The sequence below is a fragment of the Conger conger genome, chromosome 5 (genome assembly GCF_963514075.1).
Source record: "Conger conger chromosome 5, fConCon1.1, whole genome shotgun sequence".
In the NCBI taxonomy this organism is placed as follows: Eukaryota; Metazoa; Chordata; class Actinopteri; order Anguilliformes; family Congridae; genus Conger; species Conger conger.
The window spans coordinates 34,490,385-34,509,382 of record NC_083764.1 but is presented as its reverse complement, the minus strand read 5'-3'; the positions used below and the strand labels follow the sequence as shown (position 1 = coordinate 34,509,382).

At 37.5% G+C, this 18,998-nt stretch overlaps 1 protein-coding gene across 2 annotated transcripts in view; it reads right to left on the bottom strand.

Annotated features, from left to right (window-relative positions):
• Positions 1–18,998, bottom strand: part of efhc1 (EF-hand domain (C-terminal) containing 1) — a 26,596-nt gene extending 7,598 nt beyond the window's left edge. Inside the window, exons 1-7 of one of the 2 annotated variants that reach the window (XM_061243292.1) lie at positions 18,801–18,998; positions 13,411–13,632; positions 9,404–9,691; positions 8,704–8,853; positions 8,081–8,273; positions 3,270–3,490; positions 1,311–1,451 (exon numbers count right to left, since the gene is read on the bottom strand). In XM_061243292.1, coding sequence (XP_061099276.1) covers positions 1,311–1,451; positions 3,270–3,490; positions 8,081–8,273; positions 8,704–8,853; positions 9,404–9,691; positions 13,411–13,632; positions 18,801–18,863 — 1,278 coding nt within the window. In that variant the 5' untranslated portion in view covers positions 18,864–18,998. The remainder of the gene's footprint in view (positions 1–1,310; positions 1,452–3,269; positions 3,491–8,080; positions 8,274–8,703; positions 8,854–9,403; positions 9,692–13,410; positions 13,633–18,800) is intronic. The other variant, XM_061243293.1, reaches the window with a different exon arrangement.

Genomic DNA, 18,998 nt, shown 5'->3' with positions numbered 1-18,998 from the left:
ACTGTAGGGATGGTATTGGCCAGGTGATGAGCGGTGCCTGGTTTCCTCCAAACATGACGCCTGGCATTCACGCCAAAGAGTTCAATCTTTGTCTCATCAGACCAGAGAATTTTGTTTCTCATGGTCTGAGAGTCCTTCAGGTGCCTATTGGCAAACTCCAGGCAGGCTGCCATGTGCCTTTTACTAAAGAGTGGCTTCCGTCTGGCCACTCTACCATACAGGCCTGATTGGTGGATTGCTGCAGAGATGGTTGTCCTTCTGGAAGGTTCTCCTCTCTCCACAGAGGAACGCTGGAGCTCTGACAGAGTGACCATCGGGTTCTTGGTCACCTCCCTGACTAAGGCCCTTCTCCCCCGATTGCTCAGTTTAGACGGGCGGCCAGCTCTAGGAAGAGTCCTGGTGGTTCCGAACTTCTTCCATTTACGGATTATGGAGGCCACTGTGCTCATTGGGACCTTCAAAGCAGCAGAAATTTTTCTGTACCCTTCCCCAGATTTGTGCCTCGAGACAATACTGTCTCGGAGGTCTACAGACAATTCCTTTGACTTCATGCTTGGTTTGTGCTCCGACATGCACTGTCAACTGTGGGACCTTATAAAGACAGGTGTGTGCCTTTCCAAACCATGTCCAATCAACTGAATTTACCAGAGGTGGACTCCAATTAAGCTGTAGAAACATCTCAAGGTTGATCAGTGGAAACAGGATGCACCGTCAATTTTGAGCTTCATGGCAAAGGCTGTGAATACTTATGTACAGGTGATTTCTTAGTTTTTTATTTTTAATAAATTTGCAAAAATGTCAAAAAAAAACTTCTTTCATGTTGTCATTATGGGGTGTTGTGTGTAGAATTTTGAGGAAAAAAATGAATTTATTCCATTTTGGAATAAGGCTATAACATAACAAAATGTGGGAAAAGTGAAGCGCTGTGAATACTTTCCGGATTCATTCTATATCACTAGCTGGGCAATAAAACCTCTTGTGTCCACATTTTCAACATGATTGCTTAAATTAAAGAATAACTGCAACAAAGCTTAGAGTTTCAATTAATACAAGGTTGTGGGTTACATTTGTTCCGTATGAAATGGCAGATTCCAAGAACAACCACAAAAGTTATTACCAGTATGTATTTGGATTATGTAAACAGACCACCAGGGGGTATACAACTCACATAGTGCAAAGCAGGCAATAACCCACCAGGGTCCTCAGGACAAGTGATTCTCTTTTCACTCCTGAGGCCACAGTCACACCTAAACTGTACATGCCACCTAAAAAAGCAAAAAGGGGGACTCAGCCAAGGACAAGCAACTTACCAGTCTGGCTGTGTATCTGAGCACTTTGCCGTCCTTCTCCAGCATCTTTAAGAGGTCCTTCTTGGGTGGCTCAGGGATAAGAGACTTGCAGTTTTGAAGGGAGTCTTGCAGAGAACCAAAGCCATTGTATGGAGGGATCTCCTGAAGGTATAAATCTGGGAATCAGCCTGACATATTGGGTGCAAACTAGCCTGCACTTGGCATTTGTGGGGATAATGGATCCTCTAGTCATACTCACAGCCTGGCCATAAAGTTGACAGTGCAGTAAACAGTTTAGTTTCTGGAACTGCTTTTAAGTCTTTTATTGCAAAATAATTTTATAATGTATGATAAAACATGAAATATATCCACCTGACAAGGACAGAATCCCACTTTCAAAGTGGTGTGCTCTTGGTAAACTCAGCATATCAGTTTCCATCATTTCCCCATTCAGAATGCCAAATTGTACTATTATTTAGTATCTCCATGGTAAGCTACAACCACTTGGGCTCTAGTATCAATTTAATGATCGTAAGCTCCACCCCTTTGTCCTTGAAGGTCCAATCACAGCTTAGCTTATCTTTAGGAGCCCTCATAACCTCAGTCAACCTCAAAAAAGATGTGCCTGGGATACGTGCAATAGCGATACAACCTTACTATTGTACCCAATCATGTGGAAATCACTGTTTTTTCTTTATCCCAAGACAAATGTCTTTATACAAAGAGTGCATTCAGCTAGCTTTACATGGGAGACCTCATCACCAACTGAACTTGAACACCACCTTCAAAAATAATCAAAGGCTACTATTAGCTGATACTGAATTTATCTTCTCATTTCATGTCTGCCACTTGACAATGTTAACTTATTTGATTGCCTAGAACTCATCAAGCTCTAGCTAGCCAACAATGGAGTGTCTATCAGTTTTATGACATTGCTATGATAAAAATTTTAATCGGTGTATTTTTATAATCAACTGATATGTGAAACGCATCATTTGGAGAAAGAGGTTGTGTAATTGTTTGCTCATGAAAAGACAAGATTTTTTAAAGACAAGCTGAAAGGGAAGTTTGAGTAGCACTAGCTTCCACGAATGACGTATACATGAGTGAAACAGATATTTCGGGGGAATTTGATGGGGCATGTCAAATGAGGGTGCGAAAAGAATATTGATTGGAGAGGAACGGAAAATGTATAGACATTTCATCAACATACAGATGCAGTCAAGTAAAATGAGCTGCAGTCCTGCAGTAATCCGTGGGTGATGCTGTCATGGTAAAAGAAAAAAAAAAAAAAAGAAAAGAATTACAGCAATGACGTGCAATGGTTGACAAGAACACCAGGAGGCGCAAGGAGGTGCAGTAATCCATGTCAGCTGTTTTGAAAGTTCAGTCTGGTTAATAGGCTAGAGGTCATTTTTAGCAAGTGATTTCATGACTTTAAGGTACAATAGGTAAGATTTTTGTGTTAAAACATTGTTACAAGACCATTGTAAATCCCTTCCTATCATTGAAAAAGGCTCACTGACTTGACTCACCCTCTGCCTGTGTTTATAGGTTTCAAAATATGCAGTTGATGGGCCGGCACTCCAAAACATTGTGTATCTGTACAATAATTCAAGCTCATTGGTGGAAAATTGGTTCTAAGTGCCACAGCCAATGCCGTTTCAACATCAGCGGGTTCACAGACAAGGAGTTGGATAAACAGTGTTGTGGTTTGAGCGTGTTTGTTGCTGCAATTCCTCTCTTGACCGTTCGGAGTCCGAAATTACCTATTGTACCTTTAATGTTTTGTCGGCAGGCGTGTTTTAACAATGTGTATAGTATGAAATTCAACAGAATTCACCAGAAATTGTGAGTAGCACCTTTACAGACTGGGCTACTTGGGAGCCCTGCTTTCCTTGACCTTTATGGTAATGTCAGGTCTTCTTGCCACTCTGTAGGGATTAATATGGCAAAATAGTCACAGTGAGCTGTACATACCCTCTTAATGTCTGGGCTTGGCTTGGCTTTGACCTGGATGGGCTTCAGGGCCATATCGCGAAAATTCTCCTTGTAGTAGTTCAAGGTGAACTCATCACAGTCGTACAGCAGGAAGTCTCTTCCCACGATATTAACGGATTCACCCACACAGAAGTCTTTTGGGGAGAAATAGTCCTGCACTTCCTGGGGTGATACCTCCAGGACACAGCTGGGGAATGGCTCTGAAATACAGATCAGCCCAAAGGTTTATTATAAACTGCAGTCACATTCTTAAAACTTGGCTCTGTAGTCACTCCCTTATTATTATAATCTGTGGCGATTTCAATATCAACCTCTTAAAGATATCTACACATAAACAAACTTCAGATTTTGTGGATGCATTATATAGTAGAGGGCTGTACCCACTGATTACAAAGCCCAGTAGAGTAACCACATCTAGTGCAACATTAATTGATAATATTTTTACAAATGTCTTGGAGAATATTAACTGTGGGTTAGTAATAAATGATATAAGTGACCATTTACCGGTATTTGCAACATTCAATTATCAATTACAGAAAAAGAGAGCAGAAAATTGCCACAGATATATAAGAGTAAGGACTGATGAGGCAATTAATGCCTTCAGAAATGACCTCTTAAAACAAGAGTGGAGAGGGGTCTATACAGATGAGGTAAATTCTGCATATGATTCATTTTTACATTGTTATTTAGCTCTATATGATAAACACTGTCCAACAGTTTTATGTACGCACAAACATAGTTATAATAAAAGACCCTGGATAACAAAGGGTTTACAAAATGCATGTAAAAAGAAAAACAAACTTTACAGAGACTTCATCAAATCTAGAACAGAGACTGCTGGGAAAAAATACAGGTTGTACAAAAATAAGTTAATCAGTATATTGAGACAAGAGAAAAAGAAATATTATAATAAAATGTTACATCTAAATAAAAACAATATTAAGGGTACATGGAATATCTTAAATACTATAATAGGGAACAAATATGGATCAACGGATCTACCCAACCATTTTGTAAAGGACAATAAGGTGATTAAAAACATGAATGAAGTGGTAAATGAATTTCATTCTTTTTTTGTAAATGTTGGGCCTAGTTTAGCAAATGACATTATAAAAAAACATGGACAAACAGAAAGTGGCTGGAAAGGGGAAAATAAGGTGATACAGTCAATGTTTCTAGGAGAGGTGAGAGAAAATGAAATAATTTCTGTGGTAGCTAAAACAAAAAACAAGACATCAACTGACAGTGATGGAATTGACATGAAAATAGTAAAAATGACTATTGATTGCATAGTCAAACCACTATGTTATGTTTGCAATCTTTCATTTAGAGCAGGTGCGTTTCCAGAGAGGATGAAAACAGCTAAGGTCACTCCATTATTTAAAGCAGGAGATAAACACAGTTTTAATAATTATAGACCAGTATCATTGCTTTCCCAATTTTCAAAAGTGCTAGAAAAACTGTTTGTTCAAAAATTAGATAGTTTTATTGAAAACAACAATTTATTGAGTGAGAGTCAATATGGTTTTAGGACAAACCGGTCTACAGGTCTTGCAATAATGGAAATAATAGAAGAAATTACAACAGCAATTGATAGAAAGAAATTTACAATAGGGGTATTCATTGATTTAAAAAAAGCATTCGATACTATAGACCATTCGATTTTAATTTCTAAGTTAAATACATATGGGGTGAGAGGAGTTGTTCTAAAATGGTTAACTAGTTATTTAAACAATAGACAACAATATGTGCAATATGCTGGTAATACATCAGAATGTATGAAAATTGAATGTGGGGTCCCACAAGGTTCAGTTTTCGGGCCTAAACTTTTCGTTTTATATATAAATGACATCTGTGAAGTTTCAAAATTATTGAGGTTTGTGTTGTTCGCAGATGATACAAATTTATTTTGTTCAGGAGATAATTTAAAAACTTATTATTATTTAAAAATATTGAAAATGAAATGGTTAAACTTAAATCTTGGTTTGATGAAAATAAGTTATCGTTAAATTTGAAAAAAACTAAGTTTATGGTGTTTGCTAATAAAGAAAAGGATGACATCTCATTATCTATTGATGGAATTAACATTGAGAAAGTATCCGAGTTTAGGTTTTTGGGTGTAATAATGGATGAAAATTTGACATGGAAATCTCATATATCACATGTAAAAAAAAAAGTGTCCAAGAATATTTTTATTTTGAACAAAACGAAATATGTTTTAGATTGTAACACAATGAGAATGTTGTACTGTTCACTTATACTGCCTTATTTGTGTTATTGTGCAGAAGTGTGGGGTAACACATATATAAGCAACCATTTTGCTTTTACTACAGAAAAGAGCAGTTAGAATTATTCACAAAGTCAAATTTAGAGAACATACGAATGGATTATTTGTTAAGGCATGGTTATTGAAACTCAAAGAGATAATTGAACAGCAGACATTATTAATTGTGTTCAAAGCTAAAAAGAGAGTATTGCCAAAGAATGTGCAAAAACTGTTTGTGTTTTCCTCAGAAGATGAAAATCATAGAATGAGATTGGATTTTAAGCATCAAGTTCTATGAGGACCACTTCTATGAGGACCACTTTAAAACAAATGTGTGTTTCTGTTAGCGGCGTCAAACTTTGGAATTTTCAACAGAAGGATTTAAAGGGTTGTACAGATATCTTTCAGTTTAAAAAAATGTATAAAGAAAGACAAATTAGACAATATGCATATGAAAATTAACTAAGTGTTTTGAACTTGAATATGATTTCTATTTTACAGGTTATTTTGTTTTATGTTGTTGGAATTAAGGGTGTAGGTGATGGTGTGGGTGAAGGTGTAGGTTAATGGAAAAGGCAGACCATCTAAGAATGTTGTGTTCAAGTAAGGGGCAGACAAAAAATAAGAATTATATTCTTCTTTCTGCTCCTTTCCAATCATGAAAAGCATTAATTTGACAGATGTGTTGTGGACTTGTGTGTTAACTTTAAATTGTAATGTGCATTTTCATGAAAGGAACAAATAAAAATGAAATGAAATGAAATGAAATGAAATGAAATGAAATTATTGCAGTGTGTTTGCTGGATGCCCTGATCCAGAATTACATTTTTATCTATTAAAACAGATGAAGATTTGCACAACCTGAAGTCCACAACCCTAAGTTATGCGGCAGACGGCAAGACAGTGGACTACACAGTGACATGCCACGGTTGCATTATTTACATCTGTTGTCATGTTTATGCCGCACACCATACAGAATACCGGTGTACCAAAGCATCCCTGTGCTAAATGGACCAGGATTCTGCAGGTACTTCCGTTTGCACTACTGTATTTAAGATTCATGAAAGTTAGCGAATAAACAAGCTATTCTGTTTCAATGGTGTTGTGAGCTAGACCCAACCATTATTTTTGAATCATTTTATAAGACGATTTAAGCTTTTGCAATATCATAATGCCATCTTGTCTGCTTGTTGGCAAAGATAGCTTCCCAAGCTAGCTACAGCACAAAGTATACATCTGAAATGCATAATCTGAATTTTGGTGCATTTTGGCAGCATTTTGCCAGCAGAAGGCATTCTATAGCCTTTTTGTCAATCTTGGTTAATTTGAGGTTTTTGGTTCCAAATTTCATCCCATCTCTTGATTAAAACTATTACCAGTTCCAGACCAACAGGAAATGTAACCCTACTGCCGTTGGTGGACGGTAAATTTTAACCCAACGGAAATTTTGTCCTGTTGTCAGGGATTTCGCTGTCATTGTCTCACTGAAAACAATGACATCCGGTTTTGTCCTGCTGTCTACCATTCACTGTGTGAATGTCAATACACTGCTGCCCTGACACTGCAACACACAACATGGAACAGAAAAACACCATAAGGACCTAACATAATGAATAATGCTCATTTCCAATGTGTCAATTATAATACTAAGAGATAAAAATACATTTACAGGGCCCATCCACAATTTAGTTACCCTGGTGCAATGTAGTGAAATTGCAGTTCAGATTGAACTAAAATAAGATGTTATGGTGTGGTTATGACTGAAAATATATACATAAAAAAACTATTTTGCCCCAATTACATATTATTCTAGAATTCAACAAACACAGTAGAACCCCAGGGAACAAGTATAAAATAAACAGCAATAGGCTCAACTTAAATTGCCAAATCAGAAACAAATCCATATAGTGACATTGGAAAAGCAACAAGGTTTTGCACTCATAAAGCGTACATAGGAAGTGGAGAGGGTAGGAGGGGCCAGGTGGTGAAGCCTGCAAAGTGACATAAAACTAGAACTTGTAAGTGGAAGTCAAACTTTGGCCGTAGCAATCAGTGTTACGCGATCTTTGCAGGATTTAAGATTATTTGCCCACTACTCACTTCCATCCCTCAGCAAATCTTGTCCTGGTCTTTTTTCATGTCAAAAGCAGTACTTACCTTGTAGGCTACTCTTTAGCAACAGCTCACTCCATTGTCTAAATTTTATTTAATTTGTATTAATTTGTGTTTGTATTAATATAATACTTCTGATTGCATACCCAGTTCAGTTGAAGAGACTTGGTTTTCTGAAGTTTGGTTCTCTGAGGTTCTATTGTACCTACATTAACTTAAATGATAAAAAGAGGTGGAGTCATAAATCAACTGACACTGGAAATAGGCAAAGAAATGTGGGTTTCATTAATAATAAATCCCGCTCACACACATTTTTAGGGAACCCATCAAATGATGATTTTTGGGTCCTTCTCCTTTTTGGTGAGAGGGACAGAGGTGTGTGTCTGGGTGATGGGTCTGGAGGACTGCTCACCCGTTTTGGGCTTTACATCCTTTGGCACCTTCTGCCTCCTCAGCAGCACAGGATATGGGTCCCGCCCGCTGTTGTGCTCATGCGTCTCTCGGATCTCCACCGAATTATCTCCCAGGTAATAGTGAATTGTGACAGGGCGGGTCTCCATATGGACGGAGTCTGAGTGTTCCCACAGGGCAAAGAAACGCAGCACCTAGGGGGATAGTCAAGAGCCAATTTTCCAGTCATTTGCCGATAAAGACATTAGCCTGAGGATGGACTTGTATTCTTGTAAGCTCCAGGTACTGCAAGATATGTCTCATGGAAAACACCTCACTTTCAGTAGCTCAGAAGTACGTGTATCTTGGAAAACTGAGAGCAAGATAATGTATACTATAATGCTAAAAAAAATACAAAATCACTTGAATTCATTTGAATGGTAGTGTTCAAACTAAACTAATGATATATAGTGTTACTTTAGTCATTTTTGTGTCACTCATGTACATTAAAGTTCCCACATTGATAAAAGAGGATTGTTCAATGTATCCTTGTTTATATCATTTACCCCTTACATTTTGGGGAATGACAGAGAATACAGAGAATAAGAGAATGACAGAAATAAATCGGTTTTAGGTTCCGGTCACCTTGCGGTCCATGAAAAGGAACTGCTTGAGGCAGTCGAAATCGGAGGGAGTGACGAAGGCCTGCTGGGGCTGTGTCCTCCGCTGGGTGTAGGGGTCAGTGGGGATCTCTTCAGGCTCATTCAGTAATATCCCTTCACTCTCCAAAAATGCCTATACCACAATCAAACATGCTGATAAGCTGAAAAACTGCATTACCTAAAATAAAACCCTTTCTCATGGATGAGCAAAAATGATAAATATGTAAGTTTTGTCACAAAATGCTTTCCAAAATGTTTCTGTAATATAACTATTATAAAATGACTTTTTTATGCATTCAAAATGTATTTTAAAATACATTTGCAATACTATTTAGAAATGTTTTTGATAAATGCATTGAAAATACATTTATCATACATTCCATATACATTGAAAATACATTTATGAATATATGAAACATATCAGAAATGCATATCAAAATGTATTTGAAATGTATTTCTTTTCCATATGGGTTCAGACAGTGACACATTTTTTGTTGTTTTGGCTCTGCACGCCAGCACATTGGATTTAAGCAATCAATGCGAGGTTAAAGTGCAGACTCTCAGCTTTAATTTAATGGTTTTTTAATTCAACGTTTACAGGTAAATTGCATTTAACCAGTTACCTGCATGCCTGTTTGAGTATTTAGGGGTTGGCTATGATGCCAGATCATATGACTCATTACCTTTGTGCATTGATCACAGCTGGTTATGCGATAGGCGACTCCGAAAACACAAATGTCAATTCCCACATTCAGGTCTTTCCAGTGGTAAAAGTCTCCCTGTTTGTTTTTCGGCAGACGCTGTCTTTTGATCAGCTTTCCCTGTGGCATCCCAGAGTTCTCCACCTCTGGCTCAATCACACAGAAGCTGTCATCCTCCAGGAAGTAGCTGATGATTACAGGGCGCACTCTGTACTGCTCCTGAGGTGACAGGAGTATCACCTGCTTAAAGTATCCAAAGAAACGAAGCACCTGCATGGAAAGCGGAGGTGTGTGTAAGGAGAAGAGCGGTAGAGACGTAATTCATTTAACACCGTCACACTGGCTGGATTAGCCACCATACCCTGAATACAGTGATTAAAAGACAACAAAAATGGATAAAGAAAGATTTTGTTACACTTGAAATCTGCAGCATCTCCTGATGGGGTAAGGAGTTCCTGTGGAAAACAAGCAGGACCAAAACTTACCCCTGTAGTTTAAATGGCAAAGATTGCTCTTCGTTTTACTAGCTAATGTCCAAAACAGATCCAATTGGTGCTTGAAAACCCTTTCATACTTAGAGACATACTATACTATAAAATATTTTTAAACAAACACTGACAACACTGTCTGTGTTCACTTCTGCCCAATACCGTTTGTCTACTTGTTAATCTACTTGTGTTAAACTACTTTAAAAGGTATAATAAGCCTACTTATGTTGAAAAAATGGAAGTTGTCACTGCTATGTCTTGGTATGTTTTGATCATTTCAAAGAGAAGCTTAATTCACATTAAAACATACTTTGATGGCTTCCGACATCAGCTCCACTTGGTGTATGGTATCCAGATTTGAAATACTAGTAAATATCACAAACAAAATTAAGTCAAATGGATCATATATAAAGAAATTATACAATGCCAAAGTTGGGTCTGGCCAGAAAATTACCAAAACATTTTCATTGTTCAACCAAGTAGATGATAAGTTTGTAATCAGTATGAAACTTTATGTTCTTCAAAATGTATAATAGGCCTTCATATAATGGGCATTTTCAGTATTTTCATGGTGACATTTCATTGATTAACCGATTAAAAATCATTTTTTTAGAACTCCCATAATAGGAACTAACTTTATAATAGGTTGCTTGTAACATTACATCCCTGTCCAGCTTTGCAAGCGAATATTAAAAGCTATGGTAAGCCAGCTAACTAAACGGTAAACATTAAGTTAATGTTTGTACTAATCTTAACAACATCCACATCTCTATAATGCTAGTTCCGAATACATTGTACAGACTTTGCATTGAGGTCTGGACCAGCTCCACCTTGCACCACAGGTTAACAATGTAACGTATAACTAAAAAAGTTTAATAAAGCTTTCTGAAAGAGAGGGTCGGCTAATTGCCAGTACTAGCTCTCTATTGCAGTGGTATGTAGTGAAGTTGTAAACAGTGTCATGATCTGAGTATTTTGCCAACATTTTTAGTTCAAGGCCCAGCATTTTGCCTTTTATTGACCTCTGTGACCACCGTAGTTCTGTATTCTGTTCATTATCTGTTTCACCTGTCATTATCTGTCTATTTATACCCGCCTCGGTCTCTTGTTCAGTGCCAGATTGTAATGTGTTCCAGCCATTCCTTCCAGCGTTTAGGTTGTCTGAGCTGCCAGTGTTTCAACCCGTTTCGTGAACCCCAACCACGACCTTTTGGTTTGGTTTGTCGGCTTTCTCTGATTGCCTTTCTGTTAACAACTTTTTGCCTGAGACTGCGACCACATTTTGGATTAGCAGAGTTACATCTGTTTCTTGGTTACCAAACCCCTGCTTGGATTACCTATGAACTGCATTGTCTAATATATTCCTGTTTGCCCGTGCTTGACCATTGCCTGTTTGACCTGCCAGTAAATACTTTTATTGGAAGTCCTTACAGTTCGCGATTGGTTCCTGGGTTCTGTGCCCTGACAAACAGAGAAACAGAGTTTTACATGTTATTAGCTGTTATTAGTTACATATTATTAGTTGTTAGCTGATAAAGTGAGCATTTTAGGGTTTGGCTAACTTATTGCTGGTGCTAGCTCTGCTGCATCAAGATAGCAAAGTCTACCTTTGAATTACATATAAGCTTATTGCATATTCCAGTAAGCACTGGGTAGATTTTTGTGGGAGAAAGAAATTGTGAATGAAGCAAATTGACAATATTAATGTTAGCTATCAAGGGGAAAGCAATGAAAGATGTTTTGTTCACTTTCTTCTATTTGTCTTCAGTGGGCCCTTAAGTGTTAGATGGATTTTGCCTAGATATTAGACTTTACTTTAAAGAAGGAGCTTTTTCCTGTTGATTGCACCATTTTCGCAATTGAAGTTGTGTGAAGCCAGAAGTGGCAAATGCGCTGTATGTGTGTACCTCCATTCTATGAACGTTTGATGTGAAATAGGCCCATTTCTTTCAATGAAAACAGTTAGGCAGGCTATGACATATGACAATTACTACATAAAAAGCTAGCAAAATATTTAAACAGTCAGTAAATCAATAGGCTCCTCTCAGTTGTTTGATATGTTTCATTTTATCCGTATTTTCTTTACAATTAAACTTATTAACACAATGCAGGTTTGTCATGCTATCATCTGCTTTCACCTATCATTGAATTCTTCATTTTGGTAGTCATGTCCCCTCATTCATCAATTAACATCTTGTTCACAGCAGTCTTTAATTTTATCAGTTAAATAATTGTTACCTCTTTTTATGTATTTGTTTGCAATAAAGCATAGCAAGCATAACATGAACATACAGCATATCGAGGTTGGAAACCACTGCAATGTATACCATTCTAGCAGTAGCCTCCTGTTGTTACATCTGTAGAGGATTTTGATTGATCCAGTTTTGTATTTTAAGGCATTTTACTGAAAGTCAGGAAGTAAATAACACCTATAGTGTGGTTATTATATATTATCCCCGTTGGCTGACATGCAAATAGAAAAACATATCAAGCAGGGGTAGGCAATCGTATCTAACTAACTTACAAATCGGCTGGAGAGTTATTTTGTATGGGGTATGAATGTCCTTTTGTATGGAATTTATGGCACTAGGTGGCAGGAAATGTGTTTTAAAAAGAAAAACTCTTGAACTAATATCCTTGGGGGGTGGGGTAGTTATGATTTACACCAACAGCCTCAAATTCCTGGGCAGTTCCTGTGCAATCCACACACAAATAGCTATCGATTCACAAATGCGGCAAGCTGTGCATGGAACGGCAAAAGGGTTACAATTTGTGCTTAAATAAGACCTTAGTACGAGGTATCTAGCTTGCTATTTTAATATGTATGTGTCTAACAATGGCAATATGTTAGCTGACGAGACCAGCTGGAACTGCAGAAGGAAAGTATCAAAAGAAAAAAAGAAAAAAGGAAACCTACAACTCACGCCACTGAATGGATGCGTGTCATTTGATCTGCAAATGCAAATTTTACATTTGATACTGGATTATTGCAAAAAATACACACTGAAGCATTTTTGCTCTTCATATACAAATATGTATGCATTTGTACAAATCGGAAGACACAAGACACAAGTTGAGATATATTTATGTGTGGATATATAAAACAGATTTGTGAATCGTCTCTTGTTTTTGGATCATGTTACGTGCATTTGTGAATAATATTGAGACTAATCTCTCTCCATAACAAAGCCTGTCTTTGAATTATACTGAAGCTTATCTGCACATTGCAGTAATCGTTGGTTTTTGTGATAGAAAGGAATTGTGACAAACATGAAAATACTGCGAGCATGTTTAGCTTTATGCCACACAATTGGCTGATTAGATAATCGTATGGATAAGTAGGTGTAATAATGTTAAAATGTAAAGTAAAAATGTTCCTAATAAAGTGCTTGGTAAGTGTATGTACAATGGCCTTGTCTCAGCTTCATCATGAGACGCCATTCAGATTTAAGCTTTTAAACACAAATTGACAACATCCTTAGCCAACTGAGTAAAACATACCTTCTTGTCAAAGAAGACATGTGCAGGAATGAATTCTGTAGAAGGGCCAGCTGGTAATTGTTCATGGGTTTGTGCAAGATTCTGGATAACCAGTTGGTTGACCTTGCTCTGGTTAAGATGGTCTGAAAAGAGATCTGCCTGCCCAATTCCTACAATGGGGCGTTTTGGTAATATATAGCCATTCTTGTAAGTCAAAGTCTGGGACCTGTGTTGCGCCGACTTCTAATGGAGTGAAAAGGAACAAGACCAGAAAGGATAAAGAAGTTAGTTTGTTGCAGTGTACATTCCTGTCTCTTCATCAAGAATCAGATAATCAAAAGCAGGGCAGCGCATGGATTTATACATCTTTCGTATTTCGTATTAAGTACTGTGGTAATGTAGTCTAATACACAAATTTAATCTGACTTCTCTTGTAATACTCTCATAAAATGTTTCAATCTCTTTCCTGCTTGTTGGGACATTTAACTTATGTTACCATATACTGACATTCCATGCTTCACTCAAACAAACCACTTAATTAAGTCATAATCAAACATAATGTTAATCGATTTCTGCAACACGAGTTTGAGCACCTATACTGATCGGCTTAGCGCAAAAACACTGAAATGTAACATATTTGCAACCATAGCTATATAAAAATAGGCAAAATATTGGTAACACCCTATAACTAAACTCAGTGGTTCCCAAACTTGGACCTAGGGGCCCCTGTGTATGCTGGTTTTTGTTCCAACTATAATTGCAATCTCAGAATTTAAACAAGCAATTAATTTACCATAATTAGGTGCTTCATGTTTACAGGGGTTATGTAAGGCACATTATGTCAGATATAGCTATGCATGCTGAAACCCAAGTTCAAATTGTGCGTGCCACAAACTGCATAAAAATACCCGAGTTGAATCAGTATGCTCCTAATTGGTGAAAGCGTGGACACCTGGCTACTAAAACTAACTAATCAGGAAGATAATGAAAAAAAACCAGACAAAGGAAATTATAAAGAGCCAAACCTGTATGGTGTTCATTATTAATTAAATAAAAGAATAACCTAAATAGGAGCATATTGATTAACCTCAGTCTTTCATTTGATCAAAACAAATATTTATGTTTATGTAATGTTTGAAATATAGCACAATATGAACTTGGGAATGTTATACTTCACAGTATGCACAGCTATTTCTGACACAATGTGGCTTACACAATCCCTCAAAACATGAACCACTTCAGCCAAATTAACTGCTTGTTAAAATTCTGCGATTGCAATTATGGTTGGAACAAAAACCAGCATACACAAGGGGCCCCCAGGACCGAGTTTGGGAATCGCTGACTTAAATTACCTATGCTAAATTCTTGCCATGCGAGACTCTCGCATTAGCCACTAAGGGAATGTGTACAGGCCAGCAGTAGAGGTCTTTCTTTTTTTGTTTTGCTAGTGGAGATTGCCGTAAAATGTCCATTTTATATTGGGATATTCCCCAGATATTCCGGAATTCCAAATTCAAAAGCTCACGACGAAACCCAGCTGTGGCCATTCTGTTTGAAGTTTGCATGTCACATGATAATAGACCAATGGGCTTTATAGAGCAAGCACAGTTCACAGTTAACTCGGGTTGTCATGGAAAGTCATTAATTTGTTTACTCAGCATTTTAGTGCGGACTGCCTAGTCCATACTCACAGACGTTCCAAGATTTCTCTAGTCTTAGCCCCCTACTGGCCATACTACAACTTTCAGAATCCATAAAGTTACTTCTGTTTAATTTTGGTAAATTTTCCTCTGAAGAAAATTCAATAGCTTCTCAACGATATGTACCTACTGGTCATACTACAACTTTCACAATACAAAAAATTACTTTGGTTTAATCTTAGTGCCAAAATAATCAATAGCTTGTCAACAATATGTAGGCACAGTAGAACTAATACCAACTGTACTTAATAGAGAGCCCCCTACTGGCCATACTACAATTTTCAGGTTTTATTACTGTCCAACATATCGGTGAGCTATTGAATTTGTTCCTCTGAAAATTCACCGAAATTAAACAAAAGTTTAAAAAAATTCCTAAGTGACTTTACAGGTGAAGTGACCATAAAGTTATATCTGTAAATCTGTACATTGAATACCAGTATTATTGTATGCATCAGCAAAATTAGACAAAGTGCAATGACATATTAACTTTTTCCAGTCAAAATATTTGAATCTATTTCTATGTGAGGATTGTATGGAGTTTATTAATTTCCAGACCAGACTCTGAGCTATTGGGTCCATAGCAGCCACAATGGCTAGGGCTTGAATCCTGCCCAGGGGACCTTTCTGTGTGGAGTAGCATTGTGCTATTTTTCAACTCTTAATCCCTCTCCCAGTCTCCCTCTTTCTCCAATACAATTAACATGTGGGTGGTAATTTTTTTCAAGCGATTATTAATCGCTTGAGGAGGGAGGTGGGGTGGTGAGGCAGGTTATTTAAACATTTACAGTCACTTTAAATGTTGTAGTCTAGCTTAGAGAGAGTCCTCTAATGTGCATTTCCAGCTTTATATCTCTCCTCCTGGTTGAGAAGTTATTCATGTTTTTTTTCACCAACATGAATCTAAATTGAAATGTCTAAATTGAAAAGCTGTAATATGGCCAGTTGGAGGCCTTCTATTATGTGTTGTTGGTTTGAGTACTCTCCTACTGACAGGTGTAAAGTTACTGAATCGCTTTTTTAATAAAACCTAAATTAAACCAAGCTATAATTTCATGATGGAAGAGTTGAATTAGGAGCAGAAGAGGAGCCTCTAATCTTTAGTTACATGAATGTTCTCCATTTTACAGTTGGGAATGAATTATATTTTTAACTAAAGAAAAGATTAAGGAGTATAAATTTCCACATCTAAAAAGTGTACTATGGCCTTCTAATCTGCAAAGATGGTTTTGGTGCCTTCTCTGTCCTTTTCATGTTAAATAAGATATTGGATTTTTTCCTAATAAAAATGAACCAACATTTAACTAAGGTACGGTTTATTTTTGTATTTCTTTATTTGTCAGGGACCATGCACACAACTGCTGTACCGGATTTAGCTGTCAAGCTCATTTTCATAGGCTGTCCATGGGAAGGAAATGCATTGTTAAAAGGCAATAAAAGTGCTTTTACAGTATTGCAACAGCAAGGCCAATTCCTTCGTTTTTGCAATACACTGAATTTGGGGTTGAGATAAAGATGAACGAGACAAGAATTCAGAATTTCAGCTTTTATTTTCTGGTATTTATACCTAGATGTGTTAAACTACGTAGAGCATAGCACCTTTGGTATCAGACCACCCAATTTTTAGGTGAGCACATGTATTGGAACAGAGAGTATTTAAGCAAATGAAAGTAAATAACACTTATTATTTGGTAGCATATCCCTGTTTAATTCTTCCTTTGTGATGCTTTTCCAGGCCTTTGCTATATACTCTTTCAGTTGTTTGTTTCAGGGGGCCTTTTCCCTTCAATCTCCTCGTCAGGACATGAAATGCATGCTCAATAGGGTTATGGTCTGGTGATTGACTTGGCCAGTCTAAAACCTTCCACTTTTTCTCCCTAATGAAGTGCTTTGTTGTGTTGGCAGTGTGTTTAGGTCATTATCCAGCTGCATGATGAAGTTCCTCCCAATTAGTTTGGAAAAATTTCTCCATAACTTGGCAGACAGATGTTTTTGTAGACTTCTGATTTCATCCATTATGAGTTACATCATCAATAAAGATTAGGGAGCCTACTCCAGAAGCAGCCATGACACTTCCTTGACCGGGCTTCACACGTGCTTTGGATCATGAGCAGATCCCTCCTTTCTCCAGAATTGGCCTTTCCATCACTTTGGAAGAGGTTAATATTGGTCTCATCAGTCCATAAAACTTTGTTCCCCAACTTTAGGTCTGTACTTGTAATCTTGCCTTCCGATTCTTACTTCTGATGAGTGGTACATCTTGTGGTATAACCTCTATATTGCTGCTTTCTTGTGTCTTGTGTTGTGCTGATGTGCTGATGGGTATTGTGTTCCATAAATGACTTACTCTAGCTGAGAAAGCTGCTTTACCAGTCACGTCTTACAACAGCTCTTGTTGTTCTGGTGTTCTGAAGTATGGATTTCTTCTTCTGCATGAGATGGGAAATTTATAATTCCTGATTACGTTATAATGGTGAACGATTGTTGGCTTTTTGCCCAGTACTATAATGCAAGTAGTTGCAATCGCTTCCACATAAAAGCTGTGGTAGGGGCTGCTGATTGACCATTGTCGAGTCGGGGTTAGTTCTGTAAATCTCAAGTATTATGGATATTTAAAAGAAATAGATTTCTGGTGGTGAACTTTGTACACGGTCCCTCACGTGTCGGGAGGACGAGAACCTGAACATTCGCTCGATTTTGTCGAAACATACGCATTACGCAACGACTACGGGAAACACTAAGGTTGTAGCTTGTATTCTTTTGTATCCGCATTCAGAATTTGTAATTTGTTTCAGTATTTGACGTCTCGTTCCTGGGCTATTGAAGCTGGAATCCATATAAAACCAACTTTACGGCAATCAAATGGAACCACTGTTAAGGCATAAAGGTAAATTTGCATTGAACTATGAAGCTATCGGTGGCGGCTCCTGAGCTCAAAATCAAGGAGGCTGAAAATATCCCCTTAAACCAATTATTGGTCTTGACCCGTTTTCAATAATTTTCTTTGATTAACAAGTTTGCCAATGATGGTAATAATCAATTGGCAGGTAAACGCTTAGCTTCGTTCTTCACGCCATATTACTAATATTATTAGAGTGATTAATCGATTCAATTTCATACACTTTCGCGACAAAATATGCACAATGTGATTCAATGTATGGAGACGGTATTACATGTACAGCATACACAAAATGTTTTTCTTCTTTGGCATTAGGGCCATCTAACCTGAGCTCGATTGTTTAAATGACTACATCTACATATTTACCATGAATATTCTCGCAGCATGAGTGCGGAAACCAAAGAGTAGATGCATGTAGCCTATACATGTAGTTTTATTTCTGTTTTACCTAATTGAGTAGAATTGGCTACACCTGATAGTACCAACACTTTGTGACTTAATCACAATGTTAATCAAGGAAAATGATGAAAACAGCTCATGAGGGCAGCTCCACTTTGCCCTCCCTACAATAAGTTACTTAGTTGGGGATATGTTCCGCCTCCTCGATTTTGAGTTTAGGAGCCGGCACTGGTAGCTATGATATTTTAGCTTGTAAGCAAATATGTCAATGTGATCCCACCTACTTTCCAGTTTATTTTGCAAGTTAACACAACATCTTCATTTGGAGACTACATGACAAAATTAACGTTAGCTACAGTACCCAGTCCATTGAGTTAAGCTAGCTAAGTTAGCTCACTGTATTTAGCTTGTCTTACCGTGATATCCCTGAAAGTGTTCCCTGGTAGAAAGGGAAGCCCGTGTCCTGAGTAGTCAGTCATGGCGCAGAACTATTAGCCACTAAACTTACCAGTTAATATATTTATAGTGGTACCTCAGTCTCAGGAATTAAAACCATTGAACTGTGGTTAATGTCTCGCTAGGATTCGTTCGTAGCGTTCGCACTCATTTTTACC